Source organism: Notechis scutatus, chromosome 2, assembly GCF_049901735.1.
Source record: "Notechis scutatus isolate UNSWTSFEM ecotype Mainland chromosome 2, rNotScu1.2, whole genome shotgun sequence".
In the NCBI taxonomy this organism is placed as follows: domain Eukaryota; kingdom Metazoa; phylum Chordata; class Lepidosauria; order Squamata; family Elapidae; genus Notechis; species Notechis scutatus.
This window is the reverse complement of record NC_142010.1, coordinates 251,302,365-251,326,498: the sequence shown is the minus strand read 5'-3', so window position 1 is coordinate 251,326,498 and position 24,134 is coordinate 251,302,365. Positions and strand designations below refer to the sequence as shown.

The following is a 24,134-nucleotide window of genomic DNA, read 5'->3' as shown; positions in this document are numbered from 1 at the left end:
AGGCTAGCTAGGCATGAAGTGCTTTAGCAGTTCCTCCACTGAATAAGGGTCTGGTCCACATGTTCAATTAGGGACCTTCGAACTCTGTGATTCTGCAATAAAAAAGCACACGCCAGCCATAAAAATAATGCTGTAGGGATACGTTGTGAAGAGAGAGCAACAGGTTGCTTTTTTAGCTGCTTTGCTGACAGTATTAAGTCCAGCAATAAATGCCGCTTCTCTCTCTCTCCTGTCAGCATTTCCCATGAATTGGGGATCCAATTAAGCTAATTGCTGAGTTTTATCAGCCTTTTTGAGAGCCAGTTTGATATAGTGATTAAGGAATCAGGCTAGAAACCCAGAGACTGTGAGTTTTAACGCTGGCTTGGGCACAAAGTAACCTTGGACTAAGTCGTTTTCCTTCAGTTCCAGGAAGGAGGCAATGACAAACCACTTCTGAAAATCCTTGCCAATAAAAGTATTGGGAATTGTCCAGGAAGTCTCAGAGAATCAGACATGAGTGAACGGAAAGCGGGGAGGAATCAGCCAGAAATCTTATCTTGCCAGAAAGCTATACCTTGTGGTGTGCTTTTTAATTGCATTGAATCCTGTTGGACAATGGCATTTCAAGCACCTCATTGACATGTATTTTCCTTAGTGTTTAAGATTAAATAAAAGCTATGGGAGTTTTTCCTGCTTCCTATCTTCTTGAGATCTGTGTCATGCCTCTGTTAGAATCTGACTCTAGGGAGAGGAGGAACAGCGGACAGGGAGTGGGAGTGTGGCTCCAGAAGTTGTGGAGGAAACTGGGGAAGGGCACAGGCCTGCTGGGCATTCAGAGGAAGACCCAGGCCCATTTCCTCTTCATCCTAGGGCACGCAGGGAGGAGCGGATAAGGGAGAAACGTGAATGACGTGGTCTACGGGGGAGGAAAGGGTCCTGATCCCCTTTATGGGCTGCAGCTGTGAGGACTGTTTAAAAGGACAGACTGCGCATGGCCCAGTGCTGGAAACAAAGTGTGAAATAATTCTAGTCTTTCAGTTCTTATCTGAGTTCTGACGTCCTTCCCAGTGTGTGTATTTTGATATCTGTGGACGTTTTGAAGCCCTTATCCTGCTATTGCTTCAGTGTGGTTTGTGTTGTTTTTTTCTATTTATAATTTATATGTATTTTGAGTTTGAGCAGCATTTCTTCCTTTTTGCAACTGTTTGTGGGGGAGTATTTTCTCATTTTTCTCATTATAACATTTTGCTATCGGTAACCTTTTTAAAAAAAGTATTCTGCATCCAGCCTGTACGCGTAGTCCTCAATTTACAACTGTCTGCTTAGTGACCATTTGAAGTTCTAACAGCACTGAAAAAGTGACTTACGACTGGATTTCACCCTTTAGATCATTGTAGCATCCCCACAGTCACATGTTCAGAATTGAGGCCCTTGATATGCATTTATGTCAGTTGCACTGTCCTGGGGTCAAGTGATCACCATTCCCAGCCAGTTCCCAGCAAGCTAAGTCAATGGGGGAAAGCCAGTTTCCCTTAACAACCACTTAATAACTGCAGTGATTTGCTTAACAACAGTGGCAAAAAAGATCAGGTACAACTCGCTTAACAATTGCCTCACTTAGCAACATAAATGTTGGTCTCCATTGTGATCATAAGTCAGGGAATACCTGTTTGTGTTTTTCCCAATACATGCAGGGGTGGGATTTTACAGGTTCGGACCAGTTTGGGTGAACCGGTAGTTCCAGTGATCATTTGGCCCCACCGACCCAAACCAGCCCTTTTCCCTGTGCTTTGTTTCCTTGTTTTTGAGTACAGCTGATTCCCGCGGCAGAGCACTTTGCCGCGCATCAGCTGTTTTACTCACTGGGGCTGCTGCAAAAGGTAAATATTATCGCTAAAAATTGTCTGTTCTAAATGCTGTGCGCGTGCACAGTTGAATCGCACCACTGAATATGTGTAAGTTAATCTTTTCTTCCTAATGTGTGTGTGTGTGATTGTTTTTCTTAAGACTTGCACTCCCTCTAATAAAAATATAGATACATAATTGTGTATTGTGCTAGTGCCAGAAATTTCTGAAAAAGTTGAAATTTGGCACGGGAGTAGTATTTTAAGATTTGGAGACGTTAATCAGGTACTGACTGAATTCCTCCATAATTCTTATGTGACATCCAAGAGGAATAAGTAATTAAAATGTAAATCTGTTTTCCTGAATTTATTTGCAGCAATTGGGGAAATAGCTACTGGAGTAAAGCTCGTAATTTCAAGACTTGATATTTTCTAGAGTTGTGTGTTAGAATGTATGAATGAAAAAGTAGAAATAAGCTCATTTATCTGTTTCGGGTTTTGGCCCAAACAGTTAATAGGTAGCCTTCAACTTAATAATAATTCATTTAATGATGGTTCAAAGTTACAACAGCATCAAAAAAAGCGCGACTGTTTTCACACAACGGTCATGTGATCAAAATTCAGACACTTAGCAACTGGCTCGTATTTATGACGGTGGCAGTGTGGGATCACCCGGTTACGTGATCCATTTTTGCAACCTTCTGACAGGCAAAGTCAGTGGGGAAGCCAGATTCACTTAACGACCATGTTGCTCACTTAACAACCGCAGTGATTCACTTAACTGTGGTGAGGACTGTCAAAAAATGGGGCAGAACTCACTTAACAACTATCTCGCTTAGCAGCAATTTTGAGCTCAATTATGGTCGTAAGTCCAGGACCACCTGTACTTCTGTAGGTGTTTATTAGTTGGTGAGGCAACATCATCTATTTAGGTTCAATGCCTGGAAGGGCTGAGATGTTTTTGTTTAGCAATGTGGGGAGAGTGTTTTACAATAGCCTTGTATATACTTCTGCAAAGCATATATATGTTTGCGCCTGAGGATTAAAATGTTTATTTCTGGCCTATTTTTAGATTGTGTTGTGCCCTCCTTAAAGAGGAGAGAAAGAAATCATTTTCTTGCTCCGAAGCAGCAGCTTTGGGATTAAAGAAAATTGCACAATGGAGGTGTTCTGTTCCCACAGGAAAAGAAAAGAAATAAAATATCTTATGGGCAAACCAACCAACAACCGCTCGGTACAAAAACTCCTCATTTTTTTTTAAAGGGAAGTTGACTATTCGGTGCAAGTTTGCTTTTCCAAAAAGATATAACGAATACTTTGAGGGAAATTTTTGAAAATATCGATGCGAACATTGGCTAATATTTATTTTTACTGGAATGATAGCATGAACTGCCAACTGATGTGTATATGATCAGCCAGCTTATAAACCTTTAAGGCAGCATATTTCTGATCTTGGCAACTTTAAGATGTGTGGACTTCAATTCCTAGAATTCCCCAGCCAGTCCTGCTGCCCGGGGAATTCTGGGAGTTGAAGTCCACACACCTTTAAGTTGCCAAGGTTGAGAAACACTGCCTTAAAGGTTTCTGACAGGGTTGGGTGGCCAGTTTTGCAGCCTGTGTGTCATCCATGCTGAATATTTCTTCAGTGATGACCATATTGCAATAACCAGACAGCCGCTAAAGGGCTGTGGAGTTGGGCCGCCTCAGGCAGAATGGAGGAGGCAAACTCCAAATATTATGCCTTGAAGTCAGCCATTTGCGCCACCAGGGGGCCTGTTTCAAAAGATGAGGCAGCACATTTTCACCCCGTTCCAATAAAACAGCCAGAAACTTTTGCAAGTTTTCCAAGATCTCCTGCAGACTCCAAAAGCAAGCAGGTGATTAGATTTTGTTTAGAATCCCCATCTTCCAGCTTAGTTTAAATTGGAGACATCATGGCAGAAATGATTTGATTCATCTGCATTTTTTTTCCTGCCGCTGTTTTACTCTGGAGCACAACTATGAAAGTTAGTTAGGAGAAGCAGGAATGGGGCTTAGTCTGTGCATTGATCTAGGTCCATCATAACTTGAGAAAGAAACAGAAAAGAGTGTTGGAAAAGAAAGTGTGATTGAGTACGCACATAATGCTTAAAATATAATTTGTTTAATCACCTTTTGGTGAGCAGGTGAGGTGTGTAGTAATTTAACTACTATTGTTTATTGTTATGTTTGGGATATACACCTGCATGCATATATGTCATAACTTTTTTAAAAAAATAATTAGAATTAAAAAACAAATTACAGTAGAATTGCAGGATGAGTGCCTTGTGAAGGTCCTTTTTTCTTTTCCTGTTGCCACTTTCCCAGTATTTCCCATTGTTGATATATTTGGTTAAAATATCTGAGAGACACTCTTTTGTTTCACAGGGTACCATTCAGTGCAAATATTTCTGTTTTGAAAAAATTTCCCCAATTATTAAAGTATTATCCCGATCAATTTTAAAACACCAATGAGATAAACCTAATCTCATTTTTTAAATTCTTTTCCTTTCCATTTATTAAGGCAGGTTTGGGTATGATTCTACTTAAACAAGCAACTGGAAAAAAATTCAAGGCAAAATAATAATAATAATAAGTCAACATACAGTATGTTTCTTGGTGGCAAGTAATCTTGCTTTAATCCAGTTCCTAAAATCTTGTTCCTTTCCTTCCCATCTTGTTATTTTTAAACTAATTTATGTTATCATTATTTGAATATTGTTTATTGGTTTTTAATGAATGTAAATTGCCTAGAATCGCTTCCAAGTAAGATGAGTGACATATAGAATAAATATAAATATATCTAATATAAAAACTAGAGGGGGGAAAGGTGGATTTCTCAGGTTACATTCTGTGTCTTCCACATTTTGTAGCTGTCTAAAAATGCTGGTGAAATGAAAAAGCTTCTATATACCAATTGATGAAAGAGAATTGTTTTCAGATTCCCATTCAAAGAAGAAAAGTATCTGAGTGGTACTGTAATAGGTAGATTATAGTTCAAGTAGTCCTCAAGTTATGACTGTAGTTGAGCCCAGAATTATGGTCGTAATTATAATTGTAAGTTGTGGGATCACATGACCAGACCTGATTTTATGACATTTTCTGTGGTAGTCATTAAATGAGCACACAAGTTGTTTTAAGCAAATTGGTTCTTCCCAGTGGTTGTTTTTTTTGCTGGAAGTAAAAGCCAGAAACTACCAAAAAATGTTGCAAACCTTGGTCATGTGGTTAAGGGACGCTACAAATGGCCATAAAGATGAGCCAGTTGTGAAGTTTCCAAAATTCATTTTTGAGACCGCAGGAGCGTATGTATAACATCGAAAACAGGACATAAGTAGCTTTTTTTTGGGGGGGGGGGATTCTAACTTCATGTCATTGTTAGCAATTGGTCAAGGACCCATATTCTTGGACTTAATCAATTGTGAAATAGCAAGTGTGTGTGTGTGTGTGTGTGTGTGTGTGCGCGCGCGCGCGTATGTGTGTGTATCTTTCATTGCCAGCAATTCTTTACTGGTTTTGAATGGAGCTTACAGTCCTTCTAAACAGAAGTTCTGTTCTATTTAACCTAATTTTTCTTCATTTCAGAAAAATAATTGAAAGTGCTTCTGTAACTTGGTGTCCTTCCAGCCTGCAGTTTCTAGAATTCTGCTGTTATAGTTGATAGATTTGGCTATTGTTGGGAAACTGAGCTTTTTCCCCCCTCTTCCCAGTTTGAGCCTGATTTCTGCCTCCAAGGCCTCTCAGGTGATGAAAAGATTAATTCGCTTGAAACACATTTTAAAAGCCAAACAATACAAGTAATCAATAATGGAACCATTAAAGATGGAGACTAAAACCTTCAAGTCCTTAGTGGAATGAAATGGCTTTCATCAATTTCTGGAAGGTTAGGAAGGAAACAAACTTCCGGGGGCTATATGTGTCTTGGAGAAAAAAAGAGATGCAAACCAGATGCCAGTCATAGTTTTCTCAGGATAAAGTCAAATATGGGTGAGGTTGAAATAAGGACAGCTCCTTTCTGGGCTCGTTGGATCTATTTGCAGTTTGGGCAACTATTTATGAGAATATTCAGGTCTTCCTTGCCACACAAGAGCAACCAACAATAACTAGTACAATATTTATACACCCAAGAAGTGACAGCCTTCCATCCTTCCAAGGTCGGTAAAATGAGGGTCCAGATTGTTGGGGGCTTATACAAATAATGCTTACGTTGTAAACAACTCAGAGAGTGCTATGGGGCAAGATACAAGCCTAACTGGTATTGCTATTCTTAAACAAGAAACTTTTCCTCCTCCTTCTGCACCTTCCGATTTAATCATCGAAAGTAGTATTTCTCAACCTTAGCAACTTTAAGATGTGTGAGCTTCCAGATTTCCCGGCATGCTGGAGGAAAAAGCTTTTAAATTGTTGTTATCGTTAAGCAATAGGAGTCTGAGCATGTAAATTTTCCATTGAGCCATGTTTATGAAGACATCTAAGATGCTTTCTTGGCAGCAGTATGGAAGTCATTGCAATTCCCTCCCCCCCTTTTAAAAATTGTCCATTTAAAACAATGGCCCCCAACCTTTTTTGTGCCACAGTCCGGTACCGGCACCACAAAATGATCCGCGGCCCGGTACCGGCATCAGCATGCATGACAAGGCAAGGCGAGCTGAGCGACCGGCCAGCCAGCCGTCCCCCGCTTCTCCCCGCCACCTTCAACTCCTCCTTTGTACCTTTTTTGTGCTTTTTTGTGCTTTCTTAATCTCCTCCGCCATCGGGACGGCTCTTCGTTCGAAGTGGCCCCCCTTCGATGAAACTAAGGCACGAGGATTCCTTCAGGACCCAAAGGCCGCTTTCCAACCGGAAAAGCTCACCCGGAAGACTTTCTCGTCGAAACAAGATGGCGGCGCCCATCAAACCGGCGGCCCGGTAGAAAATGATCCACGGACGAAAATGATCCACCCAAGTGACCACTGAGCCCAACTGTGCTCACCTGGTCTGAGATCATCCTACCTGTAGTCTAAGAATGTTATCAAAACAAGTAACAGTTTAAATTGGTGGGGAGCGAACAATCATGAACTTGAGAGCCATAAATGAAACCAGGGTGGATCTGTCGGTTCGGACGAACCAGATATTATAAAATGTACATCTGGTTCGCTGAAGCGGTAGTTGAACCAATTGGTTGGCCCCGCCCACCCCTCCCAGGAGTCTCCATGCGGCCCATGGAGACTCCTGGGAGGCCGCCCTCCCAGAGCCTCTGTGTGGACCCTGCACTTACACGCAGAGGCTCTGGGAGGGCGAAAAATGGGCCTTTGGAAGTCTGGAAACAGGCCTGTTTCTGGCTTCCGGAGGGCCTCCAGAACCCGTGGCGGCCATTTTTGCCCTCCCAGAGGCCCGAGGGAAGCCTCCGGACCCAGGGGAAGGCGAAAAATGGCCCTCCTGGAAGTTCCAGTAGGCCATGCCCATTATGACCACGCCCACCCAGCAACCGGGCAGCAAACCGGTTGCTGGGATTTTTGAACCTCGATCCCTGAATGAAACTTCTATCTGAGGTTAGCATTAGAACATTCAGAATCAAGGCCTTTTTGCCACCTCTTCCCTAGCTGAAGAGCAAGAACCATTGCAGTTATTCTCCGTGGAATGGCCAAACTCATGCCCAGTTATTCTCATGAAAACTTAGGTTACAGTTGACTGGGTGTCTCTCATGAATAAATAAAGATGCAGTTTGTATATGCAACAGTATAGACCAGTTTTAAGAGATTTTATCCTTTCCCTAGCCTACTCCCCTCTCCAGGGAATTCTGGGAATTAAAGTCCACACATCTTAAAATTGCCAAGTTGAAAACTCTCATCTAAACATTAAACAGTATTTCTCATAATGTGGCGGAGGAAGACATCCTGGAACCTATAAGTACAGGTGGTCTTCAACTTATGTCAACAAAATCTATGTTGTTAAGTAAGAAATTAGTTGAGTTTTGCCCCATTTTCTGACTTTTCTCATCACATTTGCTAAGCGAATCACTGCAGCTCTTAAATTAGTAACACAATTGTTAAGTTAATCTGGTTTCTCCATTGACTTTGTTTGTCAGACGGTCGCAAAAGGGCATCACACGATCCCGGGATGGTTATAAGTGTGAAAAATGGTCATAACTCACTTTTTTCAGTGCCGTTGTAACTTTGAATGGTCACTAAATGAACTGCTGTAAGTTGAGGAGTACCTGCATACCCTTACTACTCGTTCTAGCTCTGCTTGGCCTATACTACTTCAGTATTTAGTACTCGGTAGCATCCTGGCAGGAGGAATTCTGGGAATTGAGTTGCTGAAGTTGAGGAACCCCTGTTTAAACTATTTCAATTCATTTATAAAATTCTTAAGTTTCTTGTAAGTAGTGAGTAAATCTTGGAGCACTCATTATGAAAGAGCTGAAAATTAGTGTTTTATCAGTTTATCCTCCGCTTCTAAATCTCCCCGTTAGAGAGAATTTTATTCAGTTTGCATAACTAAAAATACCGTAGTTCAGGGGTGGGATGCTACCGGTTCTGCCCTGCTCTGTAGAACCAGTAGCTCTGAAGAGCAGCAGACCCAGAACCTGTTCTGTGTCTGCTGCTGTTTGGCCCACCCGGCGGCCCGAGCTCTTACCTGTCCTTTATTTCCTGCTTTTTCAACCTCAGCTGCTTTGTGCAGCACAAGTACTGAACGGGTAGTAACACCGGTTGAATCCCATCCCTGCCGTAGTTCCAGAATATGCAAATTGGAACACAATTATCCCTTAGTGTTTTGCGCTTCTTGGAATCTAGCAATGAAAATATTTGGACATTAAAATGTGCAAGATAATATACAGTTGCCTTAAAGAGAACATCTCTCAAAAAACGTTTACACTGGGCAAAATTCTGTTAACATGCGTGTAACAGAGGAAATGGATGGAATAAACATAAGGTTGGAAAAATGTGGACTTGAAGGGTACTTTGGAAGGATATCTAGTTTCACCACCTGCTTAAATGTGTTAAAGCAATATGTAGAACATTGAGGGATGCGGTGGCTCAGCGGCTAAGACACTAAGCTTGTCGATCAGAAAGGTTGGCAGTTTGGCGGTTCAAATCCCTAGCACCGTGTAACAGAGGGAGCTCCCCGTTACTGGTCCCATTTTCTGCCAACCTAGCAGTTTGAAAGCATGTAAAAATACAAGTAGAAAAATAGAGACCACTTTGCTGGGAAGGTAACAGTGTTCCATGTGCCTTTGACGCAGTGGTGGGATTCACATTTTTTTGCTACCGGTTTTGTGGCTGTGGCTTGGTGGATGTGGCAGGGAAAGGATACTATAACATCTCCAGTCAGAGGTGGTATTTGCCGGTTCTCTGAACTATTCAAAATGGCTGCTACCGGTTTTCCAGAACTGGTCAGAACCTGCTGAATACCACCTCTGCTTCAACGTTTAGTCATGCCGGCCACGTGACCATGGAGACGTCTTCGGACAGCGCTGGCTCTTTGGCTTTGTAACAGAGATGAGCACCACCCCCTAGAGCCAGAAATGACTAGCACTTATGTGTGAAGGGAACCTTTACCCTTAGAACCCAACTCCTTGTACACTATTAGCGAATGTTCCTATAGTAATAGATTCCATGAATGAACTGCGCTGACCATCACATTTAACCTTCTACCCCTGCAAGCAGAAAAGTTTCCTTGCTTCAGAAGCGTTAGATAAACTCTTAAGCAGCTCAACACACCTTTTGTGGTGTTTTTCTTCTCAATCTTTCTCAATTCTGGTGACTTTGATATGGTTTGGACTACTTGCCTCTTTTGGTCATGTGGGCTGTGGTCAGGAATGGTAAGCCACAATATCTGAGGGAGATTATATTTCAAACAGCTTTCTGGTGTAATTGAAATGCTGCTAGGCATGGTGAGATTTAAAAGCGATGAATTAAAATTTAATTTGCTCTTTTTTTCTTTTTCTTTTTCACACAACAGGAAGAATCTCGTGTCCTTCGGGTTAAAGTCGTAGCTGGAATAGACCTTGCCAAAAAGGACATCTTTGGAGCCAGGTGTGTATGCTGTGTTGTTGACTTTGTTGTGGGATAATGGACAGTGGCTTTTATTTTGTGTAAACAATTGTGGGTTTTGTTTCCCTAAAGAATTCCCTAGAAATTAATAGAGAATGCTGTGATTTGTATCATTCTTGCTCTCTGATGCAGTTTCTTTGGGTTTCATATGCCATACCATAAGTGGCTCCCACTTTATGGCCTTTGCAGAGCATGTTAATGTTCAGCTGGTTTGGAAAACCTTCAGATTAGAAGCTGTTTAATTACATCTCATAGAAATGGATTGGTAAAACATGTGATGTTGTTGTGGCAATCTTATCTGTACTTATGATGTTGTACCAGTAGCAGGGGTGGGATTTAATTTTTGTAACAACCGGTTCTGTGGGTGTGGCTTAATTTGTGGGTGTGGCTTGGTGGTCATGCGACTGGGTGAGAGTGGCTTGCTGGCTGGGCAAGTCTGCCTTCGCCTGCCCGCCAGCCATCACTGTCTGCCTTCCACCATAATCTCCCTAGGTAAGTGAGTCTCTGCAAGCTCCGGTCGCCTACATGCTGCTGCTGCCGCCAGCCCCAGTTGAATCCCGATTCCTGGGCGAGGCGAGGCTGCCACCAACGGGCTATCGCTGCCTCCTTCACCCTTGCCGCCACAAGCCCCGGTTGAGTCCCGACTCCCAGGTTGGCCTAGGCTGCCACCAACATGCTGCCGCCGCCCTCAGCACTCATGGCTGAGATAAGGAGAGGTGGGCAGGGTTAGAATGCAGTCAGCTTGTTGCACATGTGCATGATGTCGTGCATACGTGATAAGGACCGGTTGGGCAGGGAGCAGAGAAGCGGGTGGAGAGGGGCGGGGCCAGGCAGAGGCCCGTTTTACCAGTTCTCCGAACTACCGGGAATCGTAACAACCGGTTCTACCAAATTAGTCCGAACCGGTAGAATCCCACCCCCGACCAGTAGACCTGAAGTTACAACTGCAATTGGAACTGGGGTTGCTGTTGCAAAGCATGATGTTACATGGCCACAGGGCTTACCAATGAGAGTTCAGGCGGACTCGGTTATTGTTATATCTTAAGACATGGTTCGTTAAGCAGGAAGTGGAGGAAGACCCAGTTAAGGGACGCGGGGGGGGGGGTTGTCTCAGGGGGATGGGGAAGATAGCATGTAAGTCAGGGAAAAGAGTGCTTGGTGCAGCATGAGCTCATAAAGGCCAGGGAAAGGGAAAGACGTGGGTGCATACAACCAGAGGCGGCCTGTGGAAAGACTGCATGTGTTTGTGTGAATGCATGGAGGTCTGCAGAGGTTCTCAGTCATCCAGGTCACAGTTGTCCCAAAGGTGCTTTTTCAGGAGGCAACTGGACTTCCTTGTTTTTTCTTTTGAAGGCATTTCGCTTCTCATCCAAGAAGCTTCTTCAGCTCTGACAGGATAGTGAGGGATGGAAGGATTTATATTCCTCGCAGACAGCTGGTCATTTTCATCCTTTTAAAGCAGTGGTTCCCAACCTTTTTTTCTTCCCGCACCCCTAAAGAAATTTCACTCGAACCTCGCACCCCCTGAAATTTAGACTTTAGGAACTACTGAACGCGTTAAATATATGGTAGGATTGAATCTTTTCAGCTATGTGTGTGACGGCCACTAAATAAAGATACTTAACTCTAAAATGAAAACAAAGTTAATCCATTGCATAATAAATAAAAATGCCAACATATAGCCAATATCCTATTATTTACCTGGACTTTTCTCGCACCCCCTGGAATATCGTCTCGCACCCCCAGGGGGTGCAAGCACCCCAGGTTGGGAACCCCTGTTTTAGAGCGTCATTGAAGCACTTGGAGGTTTATTTGTGTTTTCCGGGTCACCTGGGTAGTGTTCCTGGTTCCTGTACTCTGCAATTTTTTCCTCTGGAAATCCATTCCTACTGCCACATCACTTGTGAACACCATTTGAATGGTGTGGGAGTAGGAATGGGTTTCCAGCGGGGGAGGGTAATGTGGACCACAGGAGCCAGGAGCACTACTCAGGTGACCTTGAGGACACAAACAAACCCTCAAGTGCTTCAATGGCTCTCTAACAGGATGCCAATTAACAGCTGTCTGCAAGGAATATAAATCCTTCCATTCCCCACCAATCCAGTCAGAGCTGAAGAAGCTTCTTGGATGAGAAGCGAAATGTCTTCAGAAGAAAAAAAATAAGAAAGTCCAGTTGCCTCCTGAAAAAGCACCTTTGGGACATGAGTGCAGGGAGTTTGTGGGAAAAGGGTATGGGGGCGTGCATATGGGTGTGCAAGTACAGGAAGGCTTGGGAAGTGGAGCATGCATGGGGCATGCAAGTGAAGAAAGCCCAGGGTGCAGAGGCTTGCCCCAGTGACTTGCAATCTTCCCTGCCAGCTTCCCCACTGACTTTCTGGAGAAGCTCTCAGGGAATGTTGCAAATGGCAACCAATCGTAACACAAATGGATTGCCAGCTGCCCAGATCATGTGACCACATGGGCACTGCAACGGCCATACCTTCAGGGACAGTTTATAAGTGGCCTCATTCAGCATTGTCGTAGCTTCAAATGATCACTGAACAAACAGTCATAACTCGAGGAGTGCCTGTGTTGGATTTTCTTACTGATACTCTTAGCTATTCCATTTATACCCTTTTGAGACTGAAGCCACCTGAAGCACTTTTGTTATTGTTGAGGTAATGTGTGTGTGTGTGTGTGTATACATACATACATACTTACTTACTTGTTTATTTATTTATTTGCAGGTTGAAAAATGTAGTTAACAAATAGCCTTACCTAACCCACCTTAAGCAATTCTTCCTCATGTTTATTATGGGATAATGATAGGGAACAAACTTTGAGAGTTATTAGAGCACCTTGTATGCAAAGCAGTTTGAACTTTGGAAAAAAAATATACCCCGTAGTATTATTGTTGGGAATGTCTGGCATGTTATCTAGTTCCAAGAGGTTTCTAGATGTGACTGGGGAATTTCCACCAGCATGGAGGAAATAAGAGCTTTTTCTACTAAAACTCCCGTGACTGTAACTTTCAACTGGGCGAAACAGTGCATCATGGAAGAGGAGTCAGTAAATGGGTTTGACTTTTGTCAACTGAACCAATCTAGTCACAGGGTTAAAATAAGACAGGGAAAGTCAGGAACCTGGCAGGGACTAGTCCTTGTGCCCTGGAGCAGTGTCTCTCAACGTCAACAGCTACAAGAGGTGTGGGCATCAACACTCAGAATTCCCCAGCCAACATGCTGGCTGTGGAATTCTGGAAATTGAAGCCCATATCTGTCAAAGCTTGAAAAACAGGGCTTGGAAAGTTCAGATGCCTATTATTGCACAAGCAGTAAACATTTCTTTCGGTGATGAGCTCACAGACTTTACATTGGAAAATCCAGCTACCTTGCCTGGTACCCAATTGAGCCTAATCTGGTTGCAAGGTAAATCCAGCTATATCAGGCAAACAACCTTAATTGAGCTTGTTGCTTGTTAAGCCATATCTAAACACAAGGTCATTCAGATATGCTGGGCTACTCTTTAATGAGACTTTCATGCTGTAAGTGCTCCCTTTGACCCCTCTTAATGTTTTGATAATCTGCCTCAGTGTAGCTGCTATTTAATGCATGTGCGGTTGAATCTAAAATAAGAGTCCTGAGTTAATGGGGAACCCACTTGGGGGCCAAATCCTGTGCTTAATCTTAATCTGATTTGATACTGAGGGCTTTGAGAGATTACCTCAGCCATCTTTGAGGGTCATGTTCTGTGCGACTGGAGGATAATGTGTTTTATGTGCTGCCTAGAAAACAAGGAAAATTAAATTAATAAATCAAATTTAATAAGTAAAGCACTTAGTTACGTGAGAAAAAATGCCAAACCAAGCCATCATAGACATGTGTTATGTCCATTCCTATCATTTATAACCTGGATACCTTGGAAACTTCAATAATTGTAGACTTCAACTCTTGAGAATTCCTGACTGGGGGATTCTGGGAGTTGAAGCCCATAGGTCTTAAATTTGCCATGGTTGGATACCCCTGATCGATAGCAAGAAGGCCCCTTACCTCTGCTTTAAGTTCTACATGTTGGTGTACCAGGGCAACGTTTGCACAACTTACATACAAGACTGATTTTACGCTGCCTTTCTGAGTCATTAATGGGAGATGGGCATATAATTCAAAATAAGTAATCAATCTCAGTTAACTTAGTTACTGGAGAGTAGTTGAATTGATGGGGTGTTTTTTTGTAACCCCACCCCTTTCTTTTTATTAAATTTTGGTGAAGGAACTCTCTGAAAATTGTGTTTGGAAAGAATCCTGTTCAGTTTTAGGCTGCTGCTGGCAGTGTTCAGAATTCACTCGGTTTGCTCAGCACCGAACTAACCAGGTTGGCTAGATTTATGCAGTTTGCTACGCTGTTAGAAAAAAAAAAAAACCAAACAAAAACGTTCATCCACCTTCCAGTATCAGCAAGTTAGAGGTAACAATTGAATGACGCGGTTGCGAAAGCGTTAGTAGCTATGCACAAAGTCTCCTGAATTCAGAGGCTGAAGGATGCATGTTTAGTTCCGCATGGAAGTTGGGCTTGGGCTCTTCGATCAAAACTGGTTTGCAATGTGCGTCATCTTACAAGAATAGAGTTGGAAGCTGTGAACAGATTTGCTTCGTTAGTTTGTCTTATTCCATTTCTGGAGCCGCCCATCTCAGCCCAGTGTCTCTTTGCATATCTGATGAAAGCCAAACGACTCTGATGTGCCAATTGCTTTCTTTCCTGGGCCAGGAGGTGCTATCCATGTAGTCCTCGACTTACAACAGTTCGTTTAGTGACCATTTAAAGTTACAACGGCACTGGGGAAAAAAAGTGACGTGGCCTTTTTTTCACACTTAACGGCCGCTGCAGTATCCCCATGCTCACGTGTTCAGAATTCAAGACCCTTGGCAAAAGGCTCTTATTTGTGACGGTTGCAGTGTCCTGGGGCATGTGATCACTTATTGTGACCCTTCTGACAAGCAAAGTCAATGGGGAAGCCAGGCTCACTTAACAGCGGTGTTACTAACTTGAGAACTGCAGTGATTCACTTAACAACTGTGGCAAGAATGGTCATCAAATCAGGCAAAATTCACTTAATAAACGTTTGCTTAGCAACAGCAATTTGGGGCTCAATTGTAACAGATAACAGATAATCAGAGTTGGAAGGGACCTTGTAGGTCATCTAGTCCAGGGTCCCCAACCACCGGTCCGTGGACCGGTACCGTCCGCGGAACAAGTCCTACCGAGTCCGCTGGTTGCTGGCCGCCATCTTTTGATGAAAAAGTGCATCCGGTGAGCTTTTCCGCCAGAAAGCTCACCGAAGCACTTTTCATCAAAAAGATGGCGGCGCCCAGCTGATGCCGGCACCGGGCAGGCGCCCAGCTGATGCCGGTACCGGGCAGCGGCATAAAGGTTGGGGATCACTGATCTAGTCCAACCCCCCACCCAAGCAGGAGACCCTACACCGTTTCTGATAAATGGCAGTCCAATCTCTCCTTGAAAGTCTCAAGTGAGGGCGCTCCCACAACTTCCCAGGACAAGCTGTTCCATTGGTTGATTGTTCTCACTGTCAGAAAGTTTCTCCTTATTTCCAGATTAAATCTCTCCTTGTTCAGTTTCCATCCACCTTCAGGTGCTTTAGAAAATAGCTTGACTCCTTCCTCTCTGTGGCAGCCCCTCAAATATTGGAAGACTGCTATCCTGTCTCCCCTGGTCCGTCTCTTCACTAGTCTAGCCATGCCCAGTTCCTGTAAACGTTCTTCATATGTTTTAGCCTCCATTCCCCTAATCATCCTGGTTGCTCTTCTCTGTACTTTTTCTAGAGTCTCAACATCTTTTTTATAGTGTGGTGACCAAAACTGGATGTAGTACTCTAGGTGTGGTCTTACTAAGGTTTTATAGAGTGATATTAGTACCTCACTTCATCTTGATTGTATCCATCTGTTAATGCGATTTAGGATTGCATTAGCTAATTGTGCTCATAAGTTAAGGACGACCTGTATTCAGTCACTTCATGTCACTTTATATTTGGACTCCTGCCACTTTCTTTGAACTGGACTGCCTTTGAAGGCTTTCAAAAAGCTAAAACCAGTGGAACATGTGGCTGCCTAGGTAGTTATGGGTGTACCTAGATTCTTCCATTAATTCCTCTCCTTCAGGAATTGCACTGCCTTCCAGTCCTTTTCCCAAACATTCCCACAATTCTCCCTCTCTCCCCTCCTCTCCCTCTGAGTGAGTGTGTATGTGTGTACACACCCATCAATATGGTTCAGGCCTTCAGTGAATCTCCCCATCTATTGAGATAAGGGAGTGTCCTCGATAGATAAAGCGTAGGAGTTTTACAAACAATATTTTGACAATGAAGACCAAAAGAGGAGAATCAGAGGAAGGAAGAGATACAAGAGAAGAAAGAGAGGTGAGAAGGCTGACCGCGGAAAGGGAAGCACTACGAATGAGAGAAAATGAGAAGGGAAGAGGAAAAAAGCTGGAAAACTATGAAAGAAGATATGAAGAACCAAAAGAAATCAGATCAACTAGAAATACAAAGCCCAGGTATAAGTGAAAAAATGGGAGATGAGTGTAGGATTTGGACAACGAACATTAACAGCTTAAACTCACCTGTAAAAAGACGGAAAATATTCAATAAATTGAGATAAGGGAGTGTCCTGTTGCCAAGGGAATGTCATCTGCAGAGACCCCCCAAAGTCAGGTGCTCTTAGTGTTGTGCCTTCTGGAACAGTTACCAAATTTGCAGATGATACTAAGCTGGCAGGAAGATAGGCTCAAGATCCAGATGGATCTTGACAGACTAGAACACTGGGCCGTATTTAACAAAATGAAATTCAATGTAGAGAAAAGTAAAGCCCTACACTTAGGCAAGAAAAACCAAAAGTACACATATAGACTGGGTGAAACCAGGCTCAATAGCAGTAACTGTGAGAGGGATCTTGGAGTCTTAGTGGACAACCAGCTAAATATGAGCCAGCAGTGTGCAGCAGCAGCCAAAAAAACTAATGCAATCCTAAGTTGCATTAACAGAGGGATACAATTAAGATCAAGGGAAGTACTAATACATGGAGCTTGGGTAGGCTGCTCGAGCTCCATTTTCACTGGCAGAGGGTTCCAGGAAACCGTCGCAGCCGAAAACGAAGCTCAGGAGCCCAATTTCGCTGGCAGAGCTCTTTGGCCACCACAGGCGCCCCCAACATGAGTGACATCGAGCTGGTCACGCCTACCCTGGCCACACCCACCCTGACCCCCGAGGTCAAACTCAACCCTGATGTGGCCCTCCATGAAATCAAGTTTGACACCCCTGATTTACAGCAAGTCATAATAAAGGCATTTATTTGATTTGTTCCAGATTAATGCCTGTCTCGAAGATTAGAGATTGATTATTTTTCAGTTAAATCATTTTTTAGTTGCCAACTCTTACTACTCTCTGTTCACAAGGCATTTTGTAGCAACTTCTATTTTTCCTCCTGAGTGGAACTTTCTGTGGTAAGATAGACAGACAGAAGAAGCTATAGATTAAGATAGGAAGTTATAGAGACATAAAAGCAGGACATTGTGTCATCAGTAATGCTTGTAAGATTCCATGCTTTGAGGCAGAACAATTACTCAATAAATGCCTTTTCTGGAAGCATTTTTGTGGTGGGTCTAGCTTTTGCTTTCTTGCTGTGGTTTTTACTGTTCTCCAGAACTCATTGCGGTAAGATTGGAATGTAAAAAGTCTGACGTTAGTTTTTATGTTTCCACTTTGGACACCTAAAAGGTGCAACATTTTAGAAAGAACCCGCAAAAACTTTTTTGGCGAAATATTAACGCCTGTTAAAAATGTTGAAGAATAGGTAGAAATTCGCCACTTCAGATGTAGCTGTCAACATGTAATTGTCTCCTTAGTTTCAAGACTGTACATTCGTTTTGTCGAAATGGCATTCTTTCGTTTGATAAGTTCTTTAACTTTGGAAAACTTCCAAAGGTTTAAAGACGGTTTGGAGGCATCTTGGACAGAAAATAGAGCCATTGGAGTCGCAAAATCTATTTCTTGCCCATGAAATTGAACACTGATTCTGAACATGTCAAGACAGGAATGTTCAAGTTCAAAGTTCAAACCTTTATTGTCAATGCACAACATGTGTAGAATAAGATTGAATGAGCCTCCTTTGGTGCAGCCCTTCCAAGAACACGGAATATTACATGCAATCAATAAAACAAGGATTGTACATAGAACAATATCGGACCTCTGAAAAGTATAAGCATCCTGGTCTAAGTACTTGGTTTGGGCCCCTTTTGCAGCAATTACTGCCTCAATGTGGTATGGCATGGAAGCTATCAGCCTGTGGCACTGCTGAGGTGTTATGTGTCAATAGCGGCCTTCAGCTCTTCTGCGTTGTTTGGTCTCATGTCTCTCATCTTTCTCTTGGCAACGCCCCATAGAATCTCTATGGGGTTCAGGTCAGGCGAGTTTGCTGGCCAATCAAGCACAGTAATCCCATGGTCATTGAACCAGGTTTTGGTGCTTTTGGCAGTGTGGGCAGGTGCCAAGTCCTGCTGGAAAATGAAGTCAGCATCCCCATAAAGCTTGTCTGCGGAGGGATCTCCTGGTAGACGGCTGCATTGACCCTGGAATTAATGAAGCACAGTGGACCAACACCAGCAGATGACATGGCTCTCCAAATCAACACAGACTGTGGAAACTTCACACTGGACTTCAAACATCTTGCAGAGTGCGCCTCTCCATTCTTTCCCCAGACTCTGGGTCCTTGGTTTCCAAATGAGATGCACAAGTTGCTCTCATCAGAAAAGAGGACTTTGGGCCACTGAGCAACAGACCAGTTCTGTCTTTCTTTAGCCCAGGTAAGACGCTTCTGACATTGTTTGTTGTTCAGGAGCGGCTTGACAAGAGGAATACGACATTTGAAGCCCATGTCTGTGTTGTGGTGGCTCTTGATGCACTGACTCCAGCCTCAGTCCACTCCTTGTGACAGTCCCCAACACTTTTGAATGGCCTTTTCCTGACAATCCTCTCCAGGCTGAGGTCATCCCTGCTGCTTGTGCACCTTTTTCTTCCACACTTTTCCCTTCCACATAACTTTCTATTAATGTGCTTTGATACAGCACTTTGGAAACATCCAACTTCTTTTGCAATTACCTTTTGAGGCTTTCTCTCCTTATGGAGGGTGTCAGTGATGGTTTTCTGCACAACTGTCAGGTCAGCAGACTTTCCCATGATTGTGATTCCTACTGAACCAGACTGAGAGACCATTTAAAGGCTCAGGAACCCCTTGCAGGTGTTATGGCTTAATTAGCTGATTAGAGTGGGACACTTTGAGCCTAGAGTATTGAACCTTTTTCACAATATTCTAATTTTCTGAGATTGTGGATATGGGCGTTTCATGAGCTGTAAGCCATAATCATCACAATTATGACAAATCATGGCTTGAACTATCTTGCTTTGCATGTAATGAGTCTTTCTCATATATTAGTTTCACCTTTTAAGTTGCATTACTGAAATAAATGAACTTTTGCACGGTATTCTATTTTTTTGAGTTTCACCTGTACATCTCAATAATCAATAAATAAAAAGAAATCTCTAACCCCAGATAAGTAATAAACTAGCACACATTTCCATATATATATGTATATATATACATATGTACAGTATATACCAGTATACTCTGGCACTGTAAGTCTATCACATTAAGTCTTCTTGTGGTGTTATGTTGCATTTAGTAGTCTAACTAATGATGATGAACCAAGTCTCTGATTTGGTTATTTTGTGATCCCATTGATTGTAACCATTGAAATTAGGCGTGTTCTGCTTAATCAGCTGGTTCAAATGAATTCGTCTTTAAAATAAGAAAATAAAAGAAGTTTAATTTTATAATGCAACAGGGACATTTTTAAAAAAAATTAAAAACATTGTTTTAAATAAAACTGTAGAAAGCAAATACCAAGTTCACCATAGCATTCTGCATCTGAATGCATTCAGGAATCTTCGTTACTATATGTACAAAAATTAAATGAATGAGAATAGTATCTAAAAATAAATGAACATGCTTCTGGCATTGAAAATATTGTATCGACTGTGTACAAATGTGTGGTGTTTTAATCCTTTAATTAACTATCATATAATTGATATAATATTCTTTGATAGATTAAATCAAATAATCTTTTACATAATGACAGGATAGGAAGTTTGGTGCTGTGGATAAGATGGTAAACTAGAAGACTGATGACTTCTAGTTGTTCCTTATGCATGAAAGTTCGTGGGAGATTTTGAGTCAATCAGTCTCTATTATCCCAATCTACCTAGGATTGTTGTAAGGAAAATAGGAAGAGGAAGCATTAGATACACTACACAGTTATCTTCTATATATGTATATATAGAAGATAATTATCTTCTATATATGTATATATAGAAGATAATTATATCTTCTATATATGTAAAAGCAAAATACTACTCACACATCATCACAAAATATCCAGAACTGTAAAGCCTACAAACTTGAAATTTAGCACGTATGTTCAAAATGACCATCAGAGCATTAGTATTTCCTATATTATTATTAACACACTCTGATGCTAAGGAGTTCTATTCCCCCTCCCCACCTGAAAAAAATCTGTTCCAAATGCAAAACACAAGCAGAGGAGAGGAGTTTCAGTTTTAGTTTCACAGCAGCAACCAGCTTTAGTACAGAACAGTTGAGCTAAACCATGCCCAGGCTCCTTGCTGTCTCCTTGCTCACACAGCAAATACTGTTTCAGTTTCCAAACAGCCATCAACTCTCTCACACTGACAGGACACTAGCCAGAAGAATACCGATGGATGCTGATAGGCAGAGGCAGAATCCCCCCCCCTTATTTTCCTACCCCAAAACTAGGCCCAACCACATAGTTTCGTAGCAAAGCATGGGTATAGAAATAGTACATAATAAAGACAGAATTAGGCTGAACATTTTTAAGGATCTAAGACATTTGACACTGCTCATCTTTGACTCTAAAGGAAATCAGTGATTTTTTTTTTAGTAGGTGTGGCCATTTGTCATTTATACTTGTTTAGATCAGCAAAGCCTTCTTAGATCAGTATCCTCCAACCTTGTTCCCACGTGTATGTGTGACACCTGTATTTCTGTAAAGAAACCAAAAATTTCCGGTAGATTAATTCAAGGAAAGACTGTTGTTTGGGTTTAAAAAAAGAGCCATTGGGCCCACGCTTTCAACAGTAATTTTGTCGAAATGGAACAACAGTTTTAAGTTCTAAGAAAACAGATTCTAAAATTAAATAGGGAAAAAACTTCACCGTAGCAAACACTTCTTCAATAGAACTAGTTACCAAGAAAAAATACTTCCCGTTACTGGAAATACTCAAGTAGAGGCTGGGAAACCACCTGTTAATTTAAGTTCCTGCGTTGAGCAGAGAGTTGGAATTAGTAGACTAATTTGCCTCTTTCAGCTCGGCGATTCTATAATATCCAAACAGCATATGTTTTGAAACCAATTTATTTCAGTTTGAGACTTGTTGATGTGAGACGATCATTTTAATTATATAACTCGAAACCAGTGTCCTGTTTAACCAATACAACATTTCATCTGTACAGGAATAGCCATTATTTTAAGTACAGATTGCCCAGGATAAGGTGGTAGATAATTATAAGTGGTCTTTGACTTACTATACCATTTGTTTTTTTACCTAAGGTGTATCGTCACTGGAAAAAAAAAAAGACTTACAACCAGTCCTTGCATTTACAACTGTCGCAGTGTCACATATGGAAAGTCACAAATGGCAATTTCGTGACTCCATGATACTGCAACCACCGTAAATGCACAATGGTTGTATGGTAGTCACATAATTGTGATTTGGGCAACCAGTGGTGGTTTTCAATTTTTTTTTACTACTGTTTCTGTGGGCGTGGCTTGGTGGGCGTGGCAGGGGAAAGATACTGTAAAATCTCCAGTCAGAGGTGGTATTTGCTGGTTCTCCGAGCTACTCAAAATTTCCGCTACCGTTTCTCCAGAACTGGTCAGAACCTGCTGAATACCACCTCTTGCTTACAACCATTGTGCATTTATGATGGTTGCCGTATGCTGGAGTTTAAATTGCAGTTTGTGACCTTCCCTGCTAGTTTTTGACAAGCAAAGTCAATAGAGAATGTCACCTGATGTCTTCCTTAACTATCATACCACTTAACAAATGCTCTGGCCCTATTGTGGTCAAGGAGAACCTGTAACTATATTTCCAACCATACTTGTTTGCTTTGCAAATGCCAGTTCTTTCATAAGAGAGGCCTTGCTGGAGCAGATAAAGCTCATCAAATCCAACTCTATGTTTCTCCTATGAGAGCAATAAGTCCTCCTTTGGCTGTTGCACACAATTAACAATCATGTGAGAGCTGCAAAGTCATAAAAAGAAGAGTAGGTCTAAGCAAACAAGAGATAGAACCAAGTCCTTTGCTGCTTATCTTATACACAACTCAGTCCAGGTGTGGAGAAATCAAGGAAGAAGTATTTCAGATAGTTAGGAAGCAGGTCAACTGAATGAACTCGCCATAAAAGGAGGGTTAGAAATTCCTCTTGCAATTTCGAACATTCTGTTTCTGCCCCAAGACTAACATTAAGGAGAGCTTCCTTGAAATCCAGGTAGTTCACACTTTCTTGATCTTGTCCAGCTGTGGAAAGGTTTAAATGTGATATGGTTCCTATGATTGTGAAACCTCCATAAAGAGTATGGCTCAAGCACATGTTTTGGCCACAGTTCATTTCTAAATATCTACAAGAAACCCCTGTCTTAAATTTGCTAACCAATGTCAACAAAAGAGAGCCGATTGAGCCAGTAATCTGATTCTAAAATAGGTCTTAATACCCTTTCAAGCAAAGTCTGTAGCTATTGCCAATTACTGTGGCAGTAAATTCTGAATCCTGTGCATTCTATTAAAAGAAGTACCTTTTCCCCTCATCCAATTTGCTCACCCAAACATTTGTGTGCTGAATTCATTTTCCTTAGGATTTGGGGCATGGAGCCAAGAGAAATAAATTAGCAACACCATCCCTTTAGCTCTTTCTGCAAGTACAGAAGGCATTTAGCTTTCATTCCTCCTGTTCCCATACACGTATAATGGAAATTAAGTCATATTTCGGTTCCATCTTACACTGAATTGCAACCTTTCCTTGGAATATTTTGGTACTCCCATGTGAGCCCAAGACATTTCTCAGCAAAAAAGAGCAAGCACTGTCTCCAAGTGAGTGGTGGTGAGATAAAGGATTTTGAATTTTAGGCAAAAATCCAGTAGCTCATTTAAGTTGCCATTCTATTCTAGATCACACTTGCTCAATGTTCCCTTCAGGAAAATTGATATTATTTCTCATTGGAAGAAATATTGGTTGTTGGCTCCAGAAAACTTATCAGTGTAAACCAGGAGTCCATAATTATTTTCACCTTGTCTTTGTGTTGGAAAGAAGAACAGCAGGCTGTGCACATCATAATGTTGAATTTACATCGAATAATGTAATTCTTCTTATATAAGCACTTTGTTAGATTTTTTTTTTCTAGAAAGATATTTAATGGAAATAGTTTGAGGGATTGAGAGTTTGCACCCAAGGATTGGGAAGACCAATAGAGCTTCCGGTTCAAAAGTTGGGGATAACAAAATAACATAGTTGGAAGGGACCTTGGAGGTCTTCTGGTCCAAATCCATGTTGAGGCAAGAAACCCTATACCATTTCAGACAAGTGGTTGCCCAGTCTCTTCTTAAAAATCTCCAGTGTTGGAGCACTCCCAACGCCTGAAGGCAAGTTGTTTCACTAATTCTTCTCACTGGCAGAAAATTTCTCCATAGTACTAGGTTGGTTCTCTCCTTGATTAATTTCCATCCATTGCTTCTTGCACTGCCTTCAAGTGGTTTGGAAAATAGATTGACCCCTCTTCTTTTTGGCAGCCCATTAGATATAAGAACCATCATGTCACCCTTAGTCCTTCTTTTCATTAGACTAGGTCAGGGCTCTGCAACCTTAAACACTCAAAGAGCCATTTGGACCCGATTCCCACAGAAAAAGAAAACACCGGGAGCCTCAAAACCTGGGTGGGTGTGGCCAACTCAACATCACTCCCCCGTCACATGACACATAACACCCTGCCATGCCTACCCAGGTTTTGTGTCTCTCGGTGTTTTCTGTAGGAAATCTCTCTGTCTCTCCCTCCCTCCCTCCCTCTAATTTCTGTTTTTTGTGTTTTACCTTCTCAGGCCAGGAGAGGAGTGACTGG

At 42.0% G+C, this 24,134-nt stretch overlaps 1 protein-coding gene across 10 annotated transcripts in view; it reads left to right on the top strand.

Annotated features, from left to right (window-relative positions):
- NEDD4L (NEDD4 like E3 ubiquitin protein ligase) overlaps positions 1-24,134 on the top strand; it is a 308,711-nt gene that overhangs the window by 102,740 nt on the left and 181,837 nt on the right. For all 10 annotated transcript variants that reach the window (XM_087958572.1, XM_087958571.1, XM_087958570.1 and 7 more), the window contains exon 2: positions 9,789-9,862. In XM_087958572.1, the coding sequence (XP_087814698.1) occupies positions 9,789-9,862 (74 nt within the window). The remainder of the gene's footprint in view (positions 1-9,788; positions 9,863-24,134) is intronic.